The sequence below is a fragment of the Pleurodeles waltl genome, chromosome 3_1, assembly GCF_031143425.1.
Source record: "Pleurodeles waltl isolate 20211129_DDA chromosome 3_1, aPleWal1.hap1.20221129, whole genome shotgun sequence".
NCBI classification, from domain to species: Eukaryota; Metazoa; Chordata; class Amphibia; order Caudata; family Salamandridae; genus Pleurodeles; species Pleurodeles waltl.
The window spans coordinates 414,139,447-414,156,383 of record NC_090440.1 but is presented as its reverse complement, the minus strand read 5'-3'; the positions used below and the strand labels follow the sequence as shown (position 1 = coordinate 414,156,383).

Below are 16,937 nucleotides of genomic sequence, written 5' to 3'. Positions count from 1 at the left end.
TACTGATGTTTCAGCCTCTATCCTGTATTTCAGTGAGAATGACTCTGAAGCTGCTGGGCATCATGGCCTTCTGCATCCTGTTAGTGACATATGCGAAATGGCACATGCGGGCTCTGCAGTGGGACCTGAAGTTCCTATTGGTGCAGCATCAGAGGAATCTCTCTGACGTGGTCCAGATCTCAGAGGGAACTGCAAAGGACCTGCAGTGGTGGTTAACTGGACATGATTGGGTCAGACACAGATTTTACTCCCTTCCCCAACCAGATTTCACAGTAGTGACAGATGTGTCACTCCTGGGAGGGGGCAGCCATCTGGGAGAGGTGGAGATCAGAGGACTCTGGTCTCCGGCGGAATCCGGGCTCTACATCAACTTGCTGGAGCTCCAATCGATCCGACTGGCATTGAAATCCTTTCTACCATCCATCAAGGGAAGGCAAGGTCAGGTGTTCATACACAACTCCACAGCCGTGTGGTACTGCAGCAAACAGGGCGGGTGGGGTCCTGGGCTCTTTGTCAGGAGGCCCTGTGTCTCTGAACATGACTGAAACAGCAGAGCATATCCCTGATGGTTCAACATCAGGCAGGTTCTCTGAACACCAGAGCGGACAAACTCAACCTCTGATGCCTAGCAGATTATGAATGGTGTCTCCATCCGGAGTTGGCGCAAGGTCTCTTTCAGCAGTGGGTAGAGCCTTGTTTAGATCCGTTTGCCACCACAAAGAATGCACAATGTCATCATTTTTGCACACCGGAGTTTCCAAGGCAGCTATCGCTCAGAGAGTCTTTTTCTCTCAAGTGAAGCTCAGGCCTCCTGTACACTTTTCCACCCATACTACTCCTGCCCAGAGTTCTCAAGAAGATCAGGAACAACCAGGCCCAAATCATCCGTGTGCATCCGGACTGGGCACGAAGAGTCTGGTATCCTGAGCTCAGCAGCAGGGGAGGGTCCTCCCCCAAACCTTTCAACTCTCAGCCTTCTTGTGTGGGGATTTAGCAGCAACAGTTGACAGCTTTCGATCTTCCTCCCGAAGTCTGCAATGTTATTCTGGCAGCCAGGCGTCCTTCCACAAAGACGTTACACGCCTGCCGATAGAAAACATTTGTATTGTATTGTACAGAAAAGTCTAGCAACCCACTTTCTGCTTCTCTCTGTGATGTCCTTTTTATGCTTACCTTTGCCCTGCACGGATCTCATTTGGGCACTCTGAAGGGTTACCTTTCTGCTCTGTCTGCCTTCTAGTGGCTGCTTGACTAACCATCTTTATTTAAGTCCCCTATTGTAAATAGGTTCCTCAAAGGACTTGTACATATGTTCCCCCCCTTTCTCCTTTTATTATGCCTCAGTGGGACCTTAATTTGGTTCTTATATTCTTAATGTGTGCTCCTTCTGAACCTCTACACAATTATCCCCTCTGGCTGCTCATGATCAAAACAGCATTTCTCATGGCAATAACAACTGCCATGAGGATGAGTGAGCTGCAGGCTTTATCATCCAAGCTTCCTACTTGTCTTTTTTTCCAGACAAACTGGTGCTTCGCACTAGGGCCTCTTTCCTCCCAAAAGTGGTGGCACCATTTCATGTGGGCCAATCTGTCACCTTTCCCACTTTTTACGCACATCCACATCCCTCTAAAGAAGAGGAGCAACTCCACAGTCTGGACCCAAAAATAGTGTTCTTCTACGTCAAACGCACAAAATAATTCTGGGTGGGCAACCAATTCTTCATGGGGTATGTTGATGTGAAGAAAGGTCAGGCAGTGCAGAAATGGACCACCGCTTTATGAGTCATTCTCTGTCTCAAAATCTGCTAAACATTGGCGAAGAAGCAACCTCCTGAAGGCTCATTCTAACAGAGCCAAAGCTGCAAACACTTTGTTGGCATGTGGATTTGCAGTCCTGTACATCTGCCAACCAGCAACCTGGGCATCCCTGCACATGTTTACCAAACATTACTGCCCAGACTGTCAGGTCCGCAGGGATGGGAATTTTGCCTGTTATGTCCTGCAGGACTTTCTAGTTTAAATTTGTCCGCAGTCCCACCACAGAGGTTCATATTGCTTGGGTATCTATTTAAAGGTAAGGAATCTGTGGCTAGAAGTCTCTGTCAGATGAACAAGTTACTTACCTTCGATAACGACTTATCTGGTAGCGACAATATCGAGCTGCAGATCCCTTACTGACCCACCTGTCCTCCCCGCTCTGTGGACAGATTTCTAGGGTTAGGGATGATCCCTTTCAGGGTCCTAGTTTGGACACAAAAGTGTCAGTGCACTTCATGGCTTCATGCTCCTGGTGTGGAAAGTCATAAAAGGTAACTGACATCAGCGCACCAAGGTGGCGCCCATATAGCTGACACATATGTCACTTCCGGCGCAGATGACACTGCATGGAGCTGACCAACACCACCTACTGGAATGCAGGGGTATTGCTCATGAAACATATGCCGGATCTAGTCTGACGCCTGAGGGAATTCAGAGGTAAGGAATCTGCGGGTAGATGTTGTCTCTACTAGATATGGCATTACTGAAGGTAAGTAACTTGTTCTTTAAGATACTTTGATGTATTCCCAATGTCCATTAAAACAGTCCCTTATAAGGAAAGTGTTGGCAAGAAAAATCCAAGATTCATGTAGAGAGTTTAGCTGCATGAAATATGTATCATGTTTGCCCTGCAAAGGCTGTGAATAACTCGAGGTAAGTTATACTCAAGTTCCACCCAAAACAAGAAATCATTCTGCCGACCTTTCCACATCCCACAGAGTACCTGAGGAGACTCTCTTTAACTTGAAATGAAGCATACATTGGTCTCACAACACAATAGAACAAAGAACTTCTAATCTTCGAAACAATTATTTAGAACCTTTTGTAGAAATGATTCTTTCTACATGGCTTCGATGGCCACCATGCCTGATATTTTTCACCCATTCCTACACTCTCCAGGTAGACCAACTTCCATCCCATGTCAGGGCACTCTCTGTCAGTGCATTCCCATGGCATGTGCCTGTCAGAGATATTTGCAGGGATTCCTCAAATTGAAGGAAACAGCCACTCATACCTTGCCATATAGCAAAGAGAATATCTTAACATTAGGCTGACATTTGGCAATCATTTTCCTGACCTACTGCAGAGGTAGCGACTAAGAGAGCTTAAAAGGCTGTTTATGGGTATCTAGTTTAATCTGTAAACACACTCATACCACTTTTGCTACCTATGACCTTGTCATACCTTATTATGTTGTTGTTGTAAAAGTGGGCAAGTATTCAGAATTGGTTGGGCTTCCTGTGCAGATCCACAGATCTCCTATATAGCACTTATTTTAGCAGTATACATTGGATAGGGCAAATGGCTGATCTAGTATTCACTTGGTACTGTAAGAAAATCCAGACAATGAACAGGCATAGATGGGAATCAAAATGCTATGCAAAACACTTTGACAGAGCGTTGTTCTGTAATCGAAGGGCATTAATAAGCACAAACACATAATGAAATAAGCTACAACATTTAACACACTAAGGGGGTGATTCTAACCCTGGCGGTCGGTGTTAAAGTGGCGGCCAACCCGCCAACAGGCTGGCGGTCCAAAAAATGGAATTCTGACCCTGGCGGGAACCGCCAACACAGCCCGCCAACTTAACACTCCGACCGCCGCGGCGGTACAGACAAACAGCGCGGCGGTCACCGCCAACAGGCAGGCGGCAGACAATGTACCGCCCACACTATCATAACTCACCAATCCGCCACCTTTTCTGGGGCGGGAGCACCGCCGATAAAAACACGGCGGAAACAGACTACGAACGGGAAAACGCTCACCTCTACGCACTCCACGAGGACGGAGGACAGCATGGAACCCGAATTGAACATCATACCTGCTCTCGTCTACCTTCTCATCTACCACGAGTACGAAGTCCGGCGCAGACGACAACGGTGAGTACTGCACCTACGACACACGGGAGGGGGAGGACGAAAGGTTACGGGCACACACATATGCGCCCCCCCCCAATCATGTACTCACCAATGCAGAGCACCAAGTCACAGTGACACCACCCAAACACCCCTGAAAAATGCTAGGACATAATCATATTTGGAATAAATATTTATGTACCAAAAAGCTCCAGAAAATTAGCGTACAACCATGAAAGATATCCACAACAAAACAAATGACATACACATCAGTGTATAACTGAAGTACCAAGTCCTGCACATCCTACGAATTCAGCATGTCCGTGGGCCAAAGTCTTGAGAAACAAGGGCAAAGCCCACACAGGAGACCTGAGTCCTTTGGAGAGAACACTGCAGGGGCATCAGATGTAAAAACTACAGGCACCTCAGGGGGAAGGGAAGGGGGGGGCACCACAGCCACATGAGTCCACGACGCCAGATCCACGAGGAGCCACCATGCCCACTGTTCAATCCTGGGGAGTGCAAAGCCACAGTCTCTCAATGTCTCTACAGTGGGTGGGCTGCCCACTGTTCAATCCTGGGGAGTGCAAAGCCACAGTCTCTCAATGTCTCTACAGTGGGTGGGCTGCCCACTGGACCAACCTGGGGAGTGCAAAGCCACAGTCTCTCAATGTCTCTACAGTGGGTGGGCTGCCCACTGTTCAATCCTGGGGAGTGCAAAGCCACAGTCTCTCAATGTCTCTACAGTGGGTGGGCTGCCCACTGGACCAACCTGGGGAGTGCAAAGCCACAGTCTCTCAATGTCTCTACAGTGGGTGGGCTGCCCACTGGACCAACCTGGGGAGTGCAAAGCCACAGTCTCTCAATGTCTCTACAGTGGGTGGGCTGCCCACTGGACCAACCTGGGGAGTGCAAAGCCACAGTCTCTCAATGTCTCTACAGTGGGTGGGCTGCCCACTGTTCAATCCTGGGGAGTGCAAAGCCACAGTCCATCATGTGGATGACAGTCTCCACTGGTCAAGGAGGAGGCATGGTGGGCACAACGAACCATCAACGGTGCTTGAGACGGCGGTGCCCTGTTCAGCGGTGCTTGAGACGGCGGGGCCCAGCGGAGCGGTGCTTGAGATGGCGGGGCCCAGCGGAGCGGTGCTTGAGAGGAAGGGCCCAGCGGAGCGGTGCTTGAGACGGCGGGGCCCAGCGGAGCGGTGCTTGAGACGGCGGGGCCCAGCGGAGCGGTGCTTGAGAGGAAGGGCCCAGCGGAGCGGTGCTTGAGAGGAAGGGCCCAGCGGAGCGGTGCTTGAGACGGCGGGGCCCTGTTCAGCGGTGCTTGAGACGGCGGGGCCCAGCAGAGCGGTGCTTGAGAGGAAGGGCCCAGCGGAGCGGTGCTTGAGAGGAAGGGCCCAGCGGAGCGGTGCTTGAGACGGCGGGGCCCTGTTCAGCGGTGCTTGAGACGGCGGGGCCCAGCGGAGCGGTGCTTGAGAGGAAGGGCCCAGCGGAGCGGTGCTTGAGAGGAAGGGCCCAGCGGAGCGGTGCTTGAGACGGCGGGGCCCTGTTCAGCGGTGCTTGAGACGGCGGGGCCCAGCGGAGCGGTGCTTGAGAGGAAGGGCCTAGCGGAGCGGTGCTTGAGAGGAAGGGCCCAGCGGAGCGGTGCTTGAGACGGCGGGGCCCAGCGGAGCGGTGCTTGAGAGGAAGGGCCCAGCGGAGCGGTGCTTGAGAGGAAGGGCCCAGCGGAGCGGTGCTTGAGACGGCGGGGCCCTGTTCAGCGGTGCTTGAGACGGCGGGGCCCAGCGGAGCGGTGCTTGAGAGGAAGGGCCCAGCGGAGCGGTGCTTGAGAGGAAGGGCCCAGCGGAGCGGTGCTTGAGACGGCGGGGCCCAGCGGAGCGGTGCTTGAGACGGCGGGGCCCAGCGGAGCGGTGCTTGAGACGGCGGGGCCCAGCGGAGCGGTGCTTGAGAGGAAGGGCCCAGCGGAGCGGTGCTTGAGACGGCGGGGCCCAGCGGAGCGGTGCTTGAGACGGCGGGGCCCAGCGGAGCGGTGCTTGAGAGGAAGGGCCCAGCGGAGCGGTGCTTGAGAGGAAGGGCCCAGCGGAGCGGTGCTTGAGACGGCGGGGCCCAGCGGAGCGGTGCTTGAGAGGAAGGGCCCAGCGGAGCGGTGCTTGAGACGGCGGGGCCCAGCGGAGCGGTGCTTGAGACGGCGGGGCCCAGCGGAGCGGTGCTTGAGACGGCGGGGCCCAGCGGAGCGGTGCTTGAGAGGAAGGGCCCAGCGGAGCGGTGCTTGAGAGGAAGGGCCCAGCGGAGCGGTGCTTGAGACGGCGGGGCCCTGTTCAGCGGTGCCTATCTCCACGGCGGGGCCCTGTTCAGCGGTGCTCTTCTGCACCGCGGGCCCTGTTCAGCGGTGCCTATCTCCACGGCGGGGCCCTGTTCAGCGGTGCTCTTCTGCACCGCGGGCCCTGTTCAGCAGTGTCTATCTCCACGGCGGGCCCTGTTCAGCGGTGCTCTTCTGCACCGCGGGCCCTGTTCAGCGGTGCCTATCTCCACGGCGGGGCCCTGTTCAGCGGTGCTCTTCTGCACCGCGGGCCCTGTTCAGCGGTGCCTATCTCCACGGCGGGGCCCTGTTCAGCGGTGCTCGTCTGCACCGCGGGCCCTGTTCAGCGGTGCCCATCCAGCAGGTCAAGGGAGCCAGACCTGGCCTGGACTCCCTGTTCAGTCGCCCTCGGACCGTGACGTATCTGGACCCTTCGGGGACGGACTCCTGGCCTCCTTAGTGTCCTCCTTCCCAGCTGGGATGTAGCATGTGGGGTCCACCTTCTCCGCGCTCCTGCTGCCCTTCCGCTCCTTTGATGGGGCTCTCGGGCCCTTGCCTCCCCCAGATGGTGTGGGTGGTGAAGTGGCCGCACATTGCTCCTTGGGGGCAGCCCTGTCGGTCCTCGCACGGCGGTCCTTGGTTTTGCGGGTCCTCTTGCCGGGGGGGGGGCTGGACGTGTCCTTGCTGCAGCTCGATGTGTCACTGCTGGCAAAGGGTGGGCTCCAGAACTCAGGCACAACAGTGACACCCGAAGCTGGGCTGGTGGTGGCTGCGGTGCTCTTGGGACTCTTTGAAGATGGATGGGGGAGGTCATCGGGGGGAAAGAGGTTAAGGTTAGCCAGGAAAAGTTTTTTAGGGCCAAGGTAAAGGGTAGGAGTAGTGGAGATGGAAGTGGAGGTAGAGGAGAGGTGGTTGTAGGAGAGTCAGGTGTGCTGTCATTGGGTGAAGGTGCTGGTGCTGTAGGCTGTCGTGAGGTGGATGGCTGTTGGGTGGGTGGCTGCCTGCGTTTGTGTGTCTTGGAAGAGGGGGTGACAGACACAGTGGGAGAGGACACAGGGGACGTGTACATGGCAGTGGGGTGGTGACTGCACGAGTGTGGACTGTACTGGAGGGTGAGGTGGTGATGGAAGCACTGGCTGATGTTGGGGTGCATGCAGGTGTGAGTGTAGACGTCACAGGGAGGGAGGAGGGAGACGAGGAGGAGGGGGACACAGGGGTGGCAGTGGCTGTTGGCATGTCTGCATCTGGGTGTTGCTCGGGTGAGTGTTTGCGGGATCTGTGGTGCTTGTGTTTGGATGAGCTGCTCTTGGGTGTTGAGGTGTGTGCAGGCTGGTCTGATGGTGTGGATGGGATAGGCTGAGGAACAGGAGACAGAGACAGGCTGGAGGCAGTCAGAAGAGGGAGGCTGGAAACAGGGACAATGGCTGCCGTCAGTGCTGAGGCCAGAGCAGTGAACGCTCGTTGATGGGCAGCCTGACCCGAATGAATGCCCTCCAGGTACGCATTGCTCTGTTGCACCTCCCTTTGCACACCCTGGATGGCATTCAGAAGGGTCGTCTGCCCAACAATGAGCGTCCTTACCAGGTCAATGAGCTCCGCACTGAGGGCAGCAGGGGCAACAGGGGCAGGGGCTGAGGTGCCTGGGGCGAAGGAGACGCGCGCCTTCCTGGGCGAAGCGGCACGGAGCGAAGACTGAGGGGCTGCTGGGAGGGCGGGGCTGGTGCGCTGGGTGGCGGCTGTACCTGTAGAGGCGGGGGGCACGGATGTTGCCGCCACGCCTAGGGAGCTCCCATCCGAGGACGTGTCGCTTTCGCTGCTCTCACCAGCGGTCCCCGTCGTGGTGCTCCCCTCGCCCTCCGGATCACTGGTGCCCTCGGTGTCTGTTCCTGGGCCCACCGGGGCCTTGTGTCCTGCAGCTCCCTCGTGCTCCGATGCCATATCTCCTCCGCCTGATGATGCTAATGCACACATGCACAAGAAGATGAAGAGAAAGGGTGGGGGGAGAAAAAAGAAGACCAGGTTGAGTGCATGCAATGTCAACACCGTTGGCGGAGAGGACAGACACAGGTGCCTAATGCACTAAGCCGCGCATTCGGGGTACACTACTCAGTACTACTGACTAAGACAACAGGCCAAGAGACGTCAAACGCGCACATGGGAGATGCTGGACCTTCAATGGCTGTACTTGTCACCCTACAGAGGTGGGGGCCGGGGGCACAGGGCCATGCCTAAGGGAGAGGACTACACTACAGAAAGCGCCCTGGCCTAATGTCACCCACAGCCCTCCTCCCCCACCCAGACGCCTCCACTGCGCAGAAAGATAGGAGAATGTGCTGATACTCACCCCCTTGTGTCTGCTGTGATGTCTTAAAGCGCCCATCCAATTCAGGGTAGGCCACCGCCAGGATCCGGGACATCAGGGGGGTCATGGTGCGACTGGCACCCCTCCTAGGTTGGGAGGCCATCCCCAGCAGTGTTTCTGCGGTCTTCCTTGTTCCGCGGCGGATGTCCTCCCACCTCTTGCGGCAGTGGGTGCCCCGTCTGTTGTGGACCCCCAAGGTCCGGACTTACTTGCCGATGGCACGCCAAATATCGATCTTCTGATGGGCGCTGACCTATTAGACATGTACAGGGTGGAAAGGAGGAAATCATCAATGGCCTGCATGTTAGATGTAATTGGCCCCCCCCCACCCACTTTGCCATATGGCACATGCTCTCATCTGTCGGGCGTTGCACTCCTCATTCGCCCCCCACCCCACCCCACCAACTTACATCCACCCCAATCCACACAGGCATAGCCCATTCCATTAGCACCCGGGGTACTCACTTGTTGGTCTGGAGGACCGTAGAGTAGCGCATACTGGGGGAGGACCCCATCCACGAGCTTGTCCAATTCTTCAGACGTGAAGGCAGGGGCCCTTTCCCCAGTCACAGCAGCCATTGTATCTTCCAGACCGAGGTCACAGCAGCACTTGCAGTATAGGTCCTCTCCTGTGGATGATCAGGTCTCGAGTGATTAAGCAGATAGAAAATGGCGGTCACGTCCGCGGCGGTGCGTACCGCGGCGGTGCGTACCGCGACCGCCGGCGCACTTCGTTATTGGCTCCTGAAACCCATAGGCTTCAATGTTAACCAATGCGGCTTTGCGCCGCGGTCTTCGACCGCCTACCGCCACGGTGTGCCCCGCCAGCGCAGTGACCTCACATCCCATTGTCCCACTTCACAGGTCAGACAGCCGCCATTTCAAGGGCCCACATGGCTTAATTTTGACTGCGACACACAGGCCTAGGCCTTGCATTGCCACACATACACGCCTTTCAACCCATTGCCATTCTTTAACTGTGCAAGCTGTCTGTACGTACCTGTGGTTTGGCTGACTCTGTGCTCCATGTTGTCCTTCCTAGGCACCGTCCGCTGGGACTTGGGATGAGAAGGAGGAATCCTCGCGTGTACCGACCGCTGGTGGACCTGTCGACAATGGAAGAACGCCATATAATCCTTCGATACCGACTTGACCGTGCCACTATCCATGAACTGTGTGCCCAGCTGGAGCCAGCCCTGATGTCCCCCATCCGCCAACCCACAGGGATTCCCCCTCTGGTGCAGGTTTTGTCAGTCCTCCATTTTTTGGCCAGTGGGTCATTCCAGACCACAGTGGCCATGTCATCTGGAATGTCTCAGCCTATGTTTTCTAAGATTTTGAGCAGAGTGTTGTCTGCCCTGATGAAACTCATGCGGAGCTACATCATTTTCCCCGAGGAGGGTGACTTGCCCACAGTGAAGGGTGATTTCTATGCCCTTGGACATATCCCCAACATCATTGGTGCCATTGATGGGACCCATGTGGCTTTGGTACCCCCAAAAGACGATGAGCAGGTGTACCGAAACAGAAAGAATTATCATTCGATGAATGTCCAGGTGGTCTGTTTGGCTGACCAGTACATCTCCCATGTAAATGCCAAGTTCCCAGGGTCAGTGCATGACGCGTATGTGATGCGAAATAGCAGCATCCCCTATGTGATGGAGCAGCTACAGAGACAACGTGTGTGGCTAATAGGTGACTCTGGTTACCCCAACCTGCCGTGGCTACTGACCCCAGTAAGGAATCCCCGGACAAGGGCAGAGGAACGCTACAATGAGGCCCATGGGCGTACAAGGAGGGTGATTGAGCGAACCTTTGGCCTCCTGAAGGCCAGGTTTAGGTGCCTGCATATGACTGGTGGATCCCTAATGTACTCACCAAAGAAGGTGTGCCATATCATCGTGGCGTGCTGTATGCTTCACAACCTGGCTTTGCGACGCCAGGTGCCTTTCCTGCAGGAGGATGGTCCAGATGGTGGTGTTGTAGAAGCCGTGGAGCCTGTGGAGAGTGAAGAGGAGGAAGACTCTGAGGACGACACAGACAATAGGGACAGAGTGATACAACAGTATTTCCAGTAACACCCAGGTAAGAATCACCCACGCCATTTCACAATTGCTTCTAGCCTCCTGCATCTATACTTTCTGTAGTTCCCCACAGATGTTTTTTATTAATTTATGCCTTTCCCTTCCCTTCTCAGTGCTGTCTGACTCAGTACCTGACTTCTGCTTGGTTCGCCCATGAAATACAGCGTATTGACATTGGTATGTTGTCATGACTAATTGACAGAACTGAAATTGAACAGTAATATGTTATCCCTTTGTTAATAATACAGCATGACTCAAAACAGGTTTGTGTGCAAAATGTGATTTATTTACAGTGCTAGATACCGGTACATGTGATTCTAAGGGTGATGGGTGGGGGTGGAGGAATATCCATGGCAGAGTCCAGTTCTCAGTCTCACAGGTGCATTGTTCTTTTGCCTGTGGAAGGATGGAGCATAGGCAGTTCATGGTTGGACAGGGTGGCAATGTGGGACAGTGGGAAGACTTGAGGGGGTATGTCCTGCTGGCGGGGGTCTTGACATCCTACTCTGTCTTTTTCTTTGGTCTCAGGCTCCTCTTACGGGGTGGTTGTTCTTCAGCAGGAGGTGGGGTTCTGGGGGGCTGTCGAGGTGTTGGGACCTCCTGTCCACTAGCGCCGGCGGAGGTGGTAGGCTGTTCCTGGTCCGGCCTAGTGACAGGGGCCCTGTGTGGTGCACCATGGTCCCACAACGCGTCCTCTATCCTGTGGAGGGCCAGGACGATGGTCCCCATTGCGGTCCCGATGATTCTCAGCTCCTCCCTGAAGCCCATGTAGCGTTCCTCCTGCTGTGCCTGGATCTCAGTGAACCTGGCCAGTACCGTCGCCATCGTTTCTTGGGAGTGGTGGTAGGCCCCCATGAGGGTGGTGAGGGCCTCTTGGAGAGTGGGTTCCCTGGGCCTCTCCTCCCCCCCCTGTCGCACAGCAGCCCTCCGAGCTGCCCGGTTTCCCCCGGCCTCTGTCCCCTGGCCGGTGTGCCCGCTCCCACTGCCCCCAGGTCCCTGTTGTTGTTGGGGTGTCGGGTTAGCCTGGGTGCCCTGTAGTGGCAGACACACCGCTGATTGAGCTGTCCTAGAGACAGAGGCATGGGCCCGCTGGGTGGGAGCTGTGCTGGTGTCGGCAGAGGGGGTCGGGTCTGGTGTGGCCTGTGTCTGGGTGAGGGGAACTGACTGCCCAGAGGTCCCCGATGGTCCGGGCTGGTCATCAGGTTCACTGTCGACAGAGCTGCTATCCTCAGTGTGGGCCTGTTCCGGTGGTGGGATGGACACTTCTGGACCCTCCTGGCTGGTGTGTTGTCGTTCGGGTCCTGCATGGGGTAAGAGAGTTTGGTTATTGTTTCTGTGTGTGCAATAGCATGCGTGTTGTGGGTGCCCTTGTCCCCCAGTGCAGGCATTCCCTGGAGGGAGGTGTTGTGAGGGTATTTAGTGGGGGGGAGGGGTTAGTGCAGTGGTCATGCTTAGGTGATGGGTGCCCATGGTTTGTGTTGGCATGCAGGAGTTGGTGTTGGGATGGGTGGGTTGTGCTGGTGAGACATTGTCAGGAAGGATGTGTGCTGGGGGGTTGGGGGTGAGGGTGGGGGTGTGGGTTGGCATGCTGGTGGGGTGTGGGGGATATAGTAGTTGAGATGGGACTTACCAGAGTCCATTCCTCCGGCTACTCCTGCGAGGCCCTGAGGATGCAGGATGGTCAAGACCTCTTGTTCCCACGATGTAAATTCGGGAGGGGTGGGTGGGGGTCCGCCGCCAGTCTTCTGGACCGCGATGTTGTGCCTCGAGACCATCGACCGGACCTTCCCCCGTAGGTCGTTCCATCTTTTGCGGATGTCCTCCCTATTCCTGGGATGCTGTCCCACCGCGTTGACCCTGTCCACGATCCGCTGCCATAGCTCCGCCTTCCTGGCTATACTGGTGTGCTGCACCTGCGAGCCGAAGAGCTGGGGTTCCACTCTTAGGATTTCCTCCACCATGACCCGGAGTTCTTGGTCCGAAAAGCGTGGATGCCTTTGGGGTGCCATGGGGTGGTGTGGGTGAGGTGTGGGGTGGTGTATGTGATGAGGAGTGTGTTGGTGAGTGGTGCTTTGTGCTACTGTGTGGTGTGTGTGATGGTGTAGTGTGCCTCAGTGTGTCTTGCTTTGGATTGTCTGCTGTGTCTCTCTCTCCTTCTCTCAGTATTTGGGGTCGCAGGGGTTTGTGGGTGATGTGGGTGTGTGTTTTATAGTTGGTTGATTGTGTGGGAGTGGTGTGTGCATGTGTATCAGGTGTGTGTTTTTCAAATTGTCCAATGTGGCTGTGTTTTGGTGATGTGTGTGTATTCTGACCGCGGCGGTGTGTAGCGCCAATGGAATACCGCGTTTGAATGACCGCCGTGTGGATTCGTGGGTCGTAATGGCATGGGCGTATTTCTGTTGGCGTGACGGTGGAGGTTTGGTCATCTCCAGTTTATCGCTGCCCGCCGATGTGGCGGGCTGCAGTGGAGGACGGATTTTTGGAGGTTTGGCTGTTATGGGTCAGAATGACCGTGGCGGTTGACCGCGGCCGCGGCGGTGTTATGGCGGTCTTCTGACCGGCGGTAAGGGCGTTTTACCGCCGAGGTCAGAATCACCCCCTAAATGAGACCTACCAGACCTGTATAGCTACATATAATGTGGACCCAGGAGCTACACATCCTGACTGCAACAAGACCAAACTGAGAAGGTAAATGACTGATAGGAGGGGAGAAGGGATGGCAAAAGCTGACCTTTTGAAGAATGATTTGTAAACGTTTCTAGAAACTGGAAACTTGAGACAGATCTGAGGGTGACCAAAATTACTTGCTGAGACACCAATTGTGTCCAGAATGTATTTTGAGAAATGTATAATCACAAACAATAGTAGAAACAGAAAGGACCCAATAGACATAGAAGTGAGAAGCAAGAAATATTAAGCACTGTCCAGCTAGGCCAGACACAATCAGACGCATGCAGTGCTTGCCTGATACAGAAATTATCACAAATTGATATGTCCAACTTGGACAGCAACTATCACAAGTAGAGTGTGCCTAGCTGCCACACAGACTGGCATAAATACAAAGTGACCAGTAGGCACAGAGCAGCAGCCATGTTTCACAGAAATAGGAATACTCACTTAGAGCCCAACAAAGCACTGGTTACTCCAGCGTTGCACTGGTGCAGAAAAGTGATAAGCATCCCACTCTAGGATGGTTGTCTCACTCTGGATAATTACTTCACCTCAGGAGTGTGTCCTCACATCCATTTTGAACGTGAGGAAGCATTTCGCATTGTAAAAATAGCACAAAAAATACAAGTGCCTGAATGACAACCACTCACGTTCTGCACTGATACTGTTTCCGTGCTCCATCATGAATCTAGTATCATTATGCAAAGAGATTGAATTCTGGAAATTTCACGTAACATGCGTAATTTGAAACTTCCAAAATCGCACAGAATTACATTGGTGTAACAGAAATGTAGCCAGGGCATACACCTAGGCTTCGAAAGGAAAAAGCACTACATTGGGACGTTATAATTCACTTTACCGTTCACTCTACAGCACTGTACGCATGTTTATTAGCAAGAACAATGCAGCACATAATAGTGATGTTAAACTTAATGAATTTTGAAAATAACTCAACTGACTTTTCCTGAATTGTAATATGAAGAAGTTGCAAATGTGGGATTAGTATTCAGGCCTCTAGTTGAGTAGTTACAAAATTAGCCAACTAACGTTCATCTGGTCACTGTTGATGCATCAGTGTGGCTAGCCACATTTGAAAGGTATGTGGTCACAACACTGTAATTCGCCAGGCTTTATTTCAGGTGTCACTTAATTACGGCTTCAGCCTTTCCTCGAAAGGGGATTGGAGGGTGCATTTACTATAATTGCAGTGATCATACAAATCTTCTACAGCATAACACAACTTGTTTTGATAATTGTTTGTGTTGCTGGATACCAACGGATCTACTTTTTAATTTTATGCACAGTTATTACTCTCAGGATGTTGGAGCTATAATTTCAGTTCAGCTAATTCGGCTATTTTGTACTATTGCAATGTTTTATAAAATAAATCTCAGGCTGTTGAAACAGTCTATAAGGCACATATTATATATTAATGCATAGCAGAAAAAGAAACAGTTCCTTACCTTCGTTTTGTTAATAACTGTTTAAATAACAGGAGGTACAAATTGATACAATGAAGCCACTGGACATTGATGAAGAAGAAGAGTTGGAAAGACTTCGGGGGCTGTTGCAACGAGAAAAGCTTATTCGGGATCTGGGCATTGTGGATCAGATCTACAGACTCCTTAATGCAGTAAACAACAAAGCTTCTGCGAATCAAGTACCTGAAATATACTTTGTAGACAACCAAGCAAGAAAGACAGTAAGAAATGTTTTTGTTGTACAGTCTTGTTATTTCAGTTGGGTAAAAATGTTGTGCTCCAGAATGGGGAACCTTGTTGACGTTTTACATAAGAATGGCAAAGGGTGCCGCTATAATTATGGACTCTTTACACCTTCCTGGGATCCATCAGAACACAAGAGCTTTGCAATCCCACAATGCAGTGCATCAACTTAGGAATATCTGTTTATTTTAACCTTTGCTACCAGAGCACCCAGAACACAAGATATGAGAGCTAAGGTGAGTAGTGTTTAGATCTATAAATGATCCCTGTGCTGTAGGAAGATTAATACCAAGTAGCTAATACTTTTTAATGCAAGCTTGCAAATTGAAGAGGGCTTTAACTATCTCTTCTCCAGCCTGAGATCCTTTTGAGATTTACAGTGTTGCTAATATACAAAAGCAAGCAGTCACAATTTCAGGTGAAGGTTAGTAAGTTATCCACTATGCACGAAAGATAATTTTGGAGCATTCTCAATATCAGGTCATCAGCATGAGTATCACAGTCTAGGCAGAAGTGCCTGTGAAATTAATCAATTATTTTTGTAGAGGCTGACCTGCAAATATTCAACAGGGGATCGTATCTCAGGAGTGATGCTGTCACACCTCTTCCCCTCACTTAATGACCCTTGGGGTGACCTGGTAAAGACTGAGCTTCATTTTGGTCGCACATTTTAATATGACATATAATCCACCTGAAAATTGTCTACTTTGACTGTGCCCTGTGATCATCAAGTCTCACATCCCTATCAGCCCAGGTGAGATTTTGGAAGTGTTAGATACTCCATTGAGTGGTAAACTCTACATCGCTTTCTTCAATCTTGTTCAAATCAGATGTCCTAGGTTCGTCTAGTCCCCCAGAATGGGGTTGGTGCTTTACCAAGGCATGCTCTCATTGAATGGGTTCTGGTCAGTGGAAAATAGGCTGTTTAGCATGCAAACATCCCCAGAATAGCTTGTTGTTAGCGGTCTTACATACCAGAGGTTCCATTCTATCAGCATGCTGATCTAGTGAGGATCATATAAAGCGTTCCGGCGGGCAAGTATAATGCTATTTTAATTGAATCTAAGCAATGTAATGATTTCTTTACTTTTGCTGTGGCCTGTCTATGTGGAATATTTCAAAAAGGCTTACACACATTTTAGAAGTGGTCTTAGAGGAGTAAGGTGCTAGTTATGGAGTTTGTGCCTTACTCCTCTAGATACCTTTAAACTGGTCTAGGGCCTTCTTTAGGGTTTGGCTGGGGTACTCTGTTGCAATTGTGGTGCATATCTTGCCCACTGTATTGTATTGCAAGTGCATTGTAGTTTCTGGCTCTTTTAATATGGCAGTCAGAGTGTCTACCACATTTTGACAGACTATGCCTTCCATCAAACTCTACATGATTTTTTTTAAAGCAAGGAATAGCATAAATTAAGTGAACCATGGATTTTTAGCCTTCACTAATTTAGCAGGTGAACTGGAGAGAAAGATGCAGCAAGCTAAGAACAACAAAGCTAGAAAAAGTTGATGATGGCAACAGAGGTGGATATTTCCCTCAAGATAAATTGATCACAGCTAAAGTATTTGTTGGTAGTGTTACTGTCAAAGCGCATACTACTGAAAAGAAAAGGGCAGTAAGAGAGGAGGAAAATGTCTACATTATTGTGAGCTTCCTGCAACATAGTTTGATTTTAGGCTTTCTGAGTCCTAAAAAAGCAGATAATTTGTTTAAAAATAAAACGGTACAAGAACCAGTGAAAAGCACAAAAGTAGTGAGGATTGTTTTGTTTTTAAACATTTTACTTACTTTTAATCTATATCAGTGGTTCCCAACCTGTGGTCCGAGGACCCCTGGGGGTCCGCGAAGCCTTCTTAGGGGGTCCGTGACTGCTAACAAAATAAAAAAAAATTAACAAA

At 52.1% G+C, this 16,937-nt stretch overlaps 1 protein-coding gene across 2 annotated transcripts in view; it reads left to right on the top strand.

The window, feature by feature from the left end:
- Nucleotides 1-16,937, top strand: part of TTLL13 (tubulin tyrosine ligase like 13) — a 309,143-nt gene that overhangs the window by 162,544 nt on the left and 129,662 nt on the right. For both annotated transcript variants that reach the window (XM_069222660.1, XM_069222659.1), the window contains exon 13: nucleotides 14,813-15,019. In XM_069222660.1, coding sequence (XP_069078761.1) covers nucleotides 14,813-15,019 — 207 coding nt within the window. The remainder of the gene's footprint in view (nucleotides 1-14,812; nucleotides 15,020-16,937) is intronic.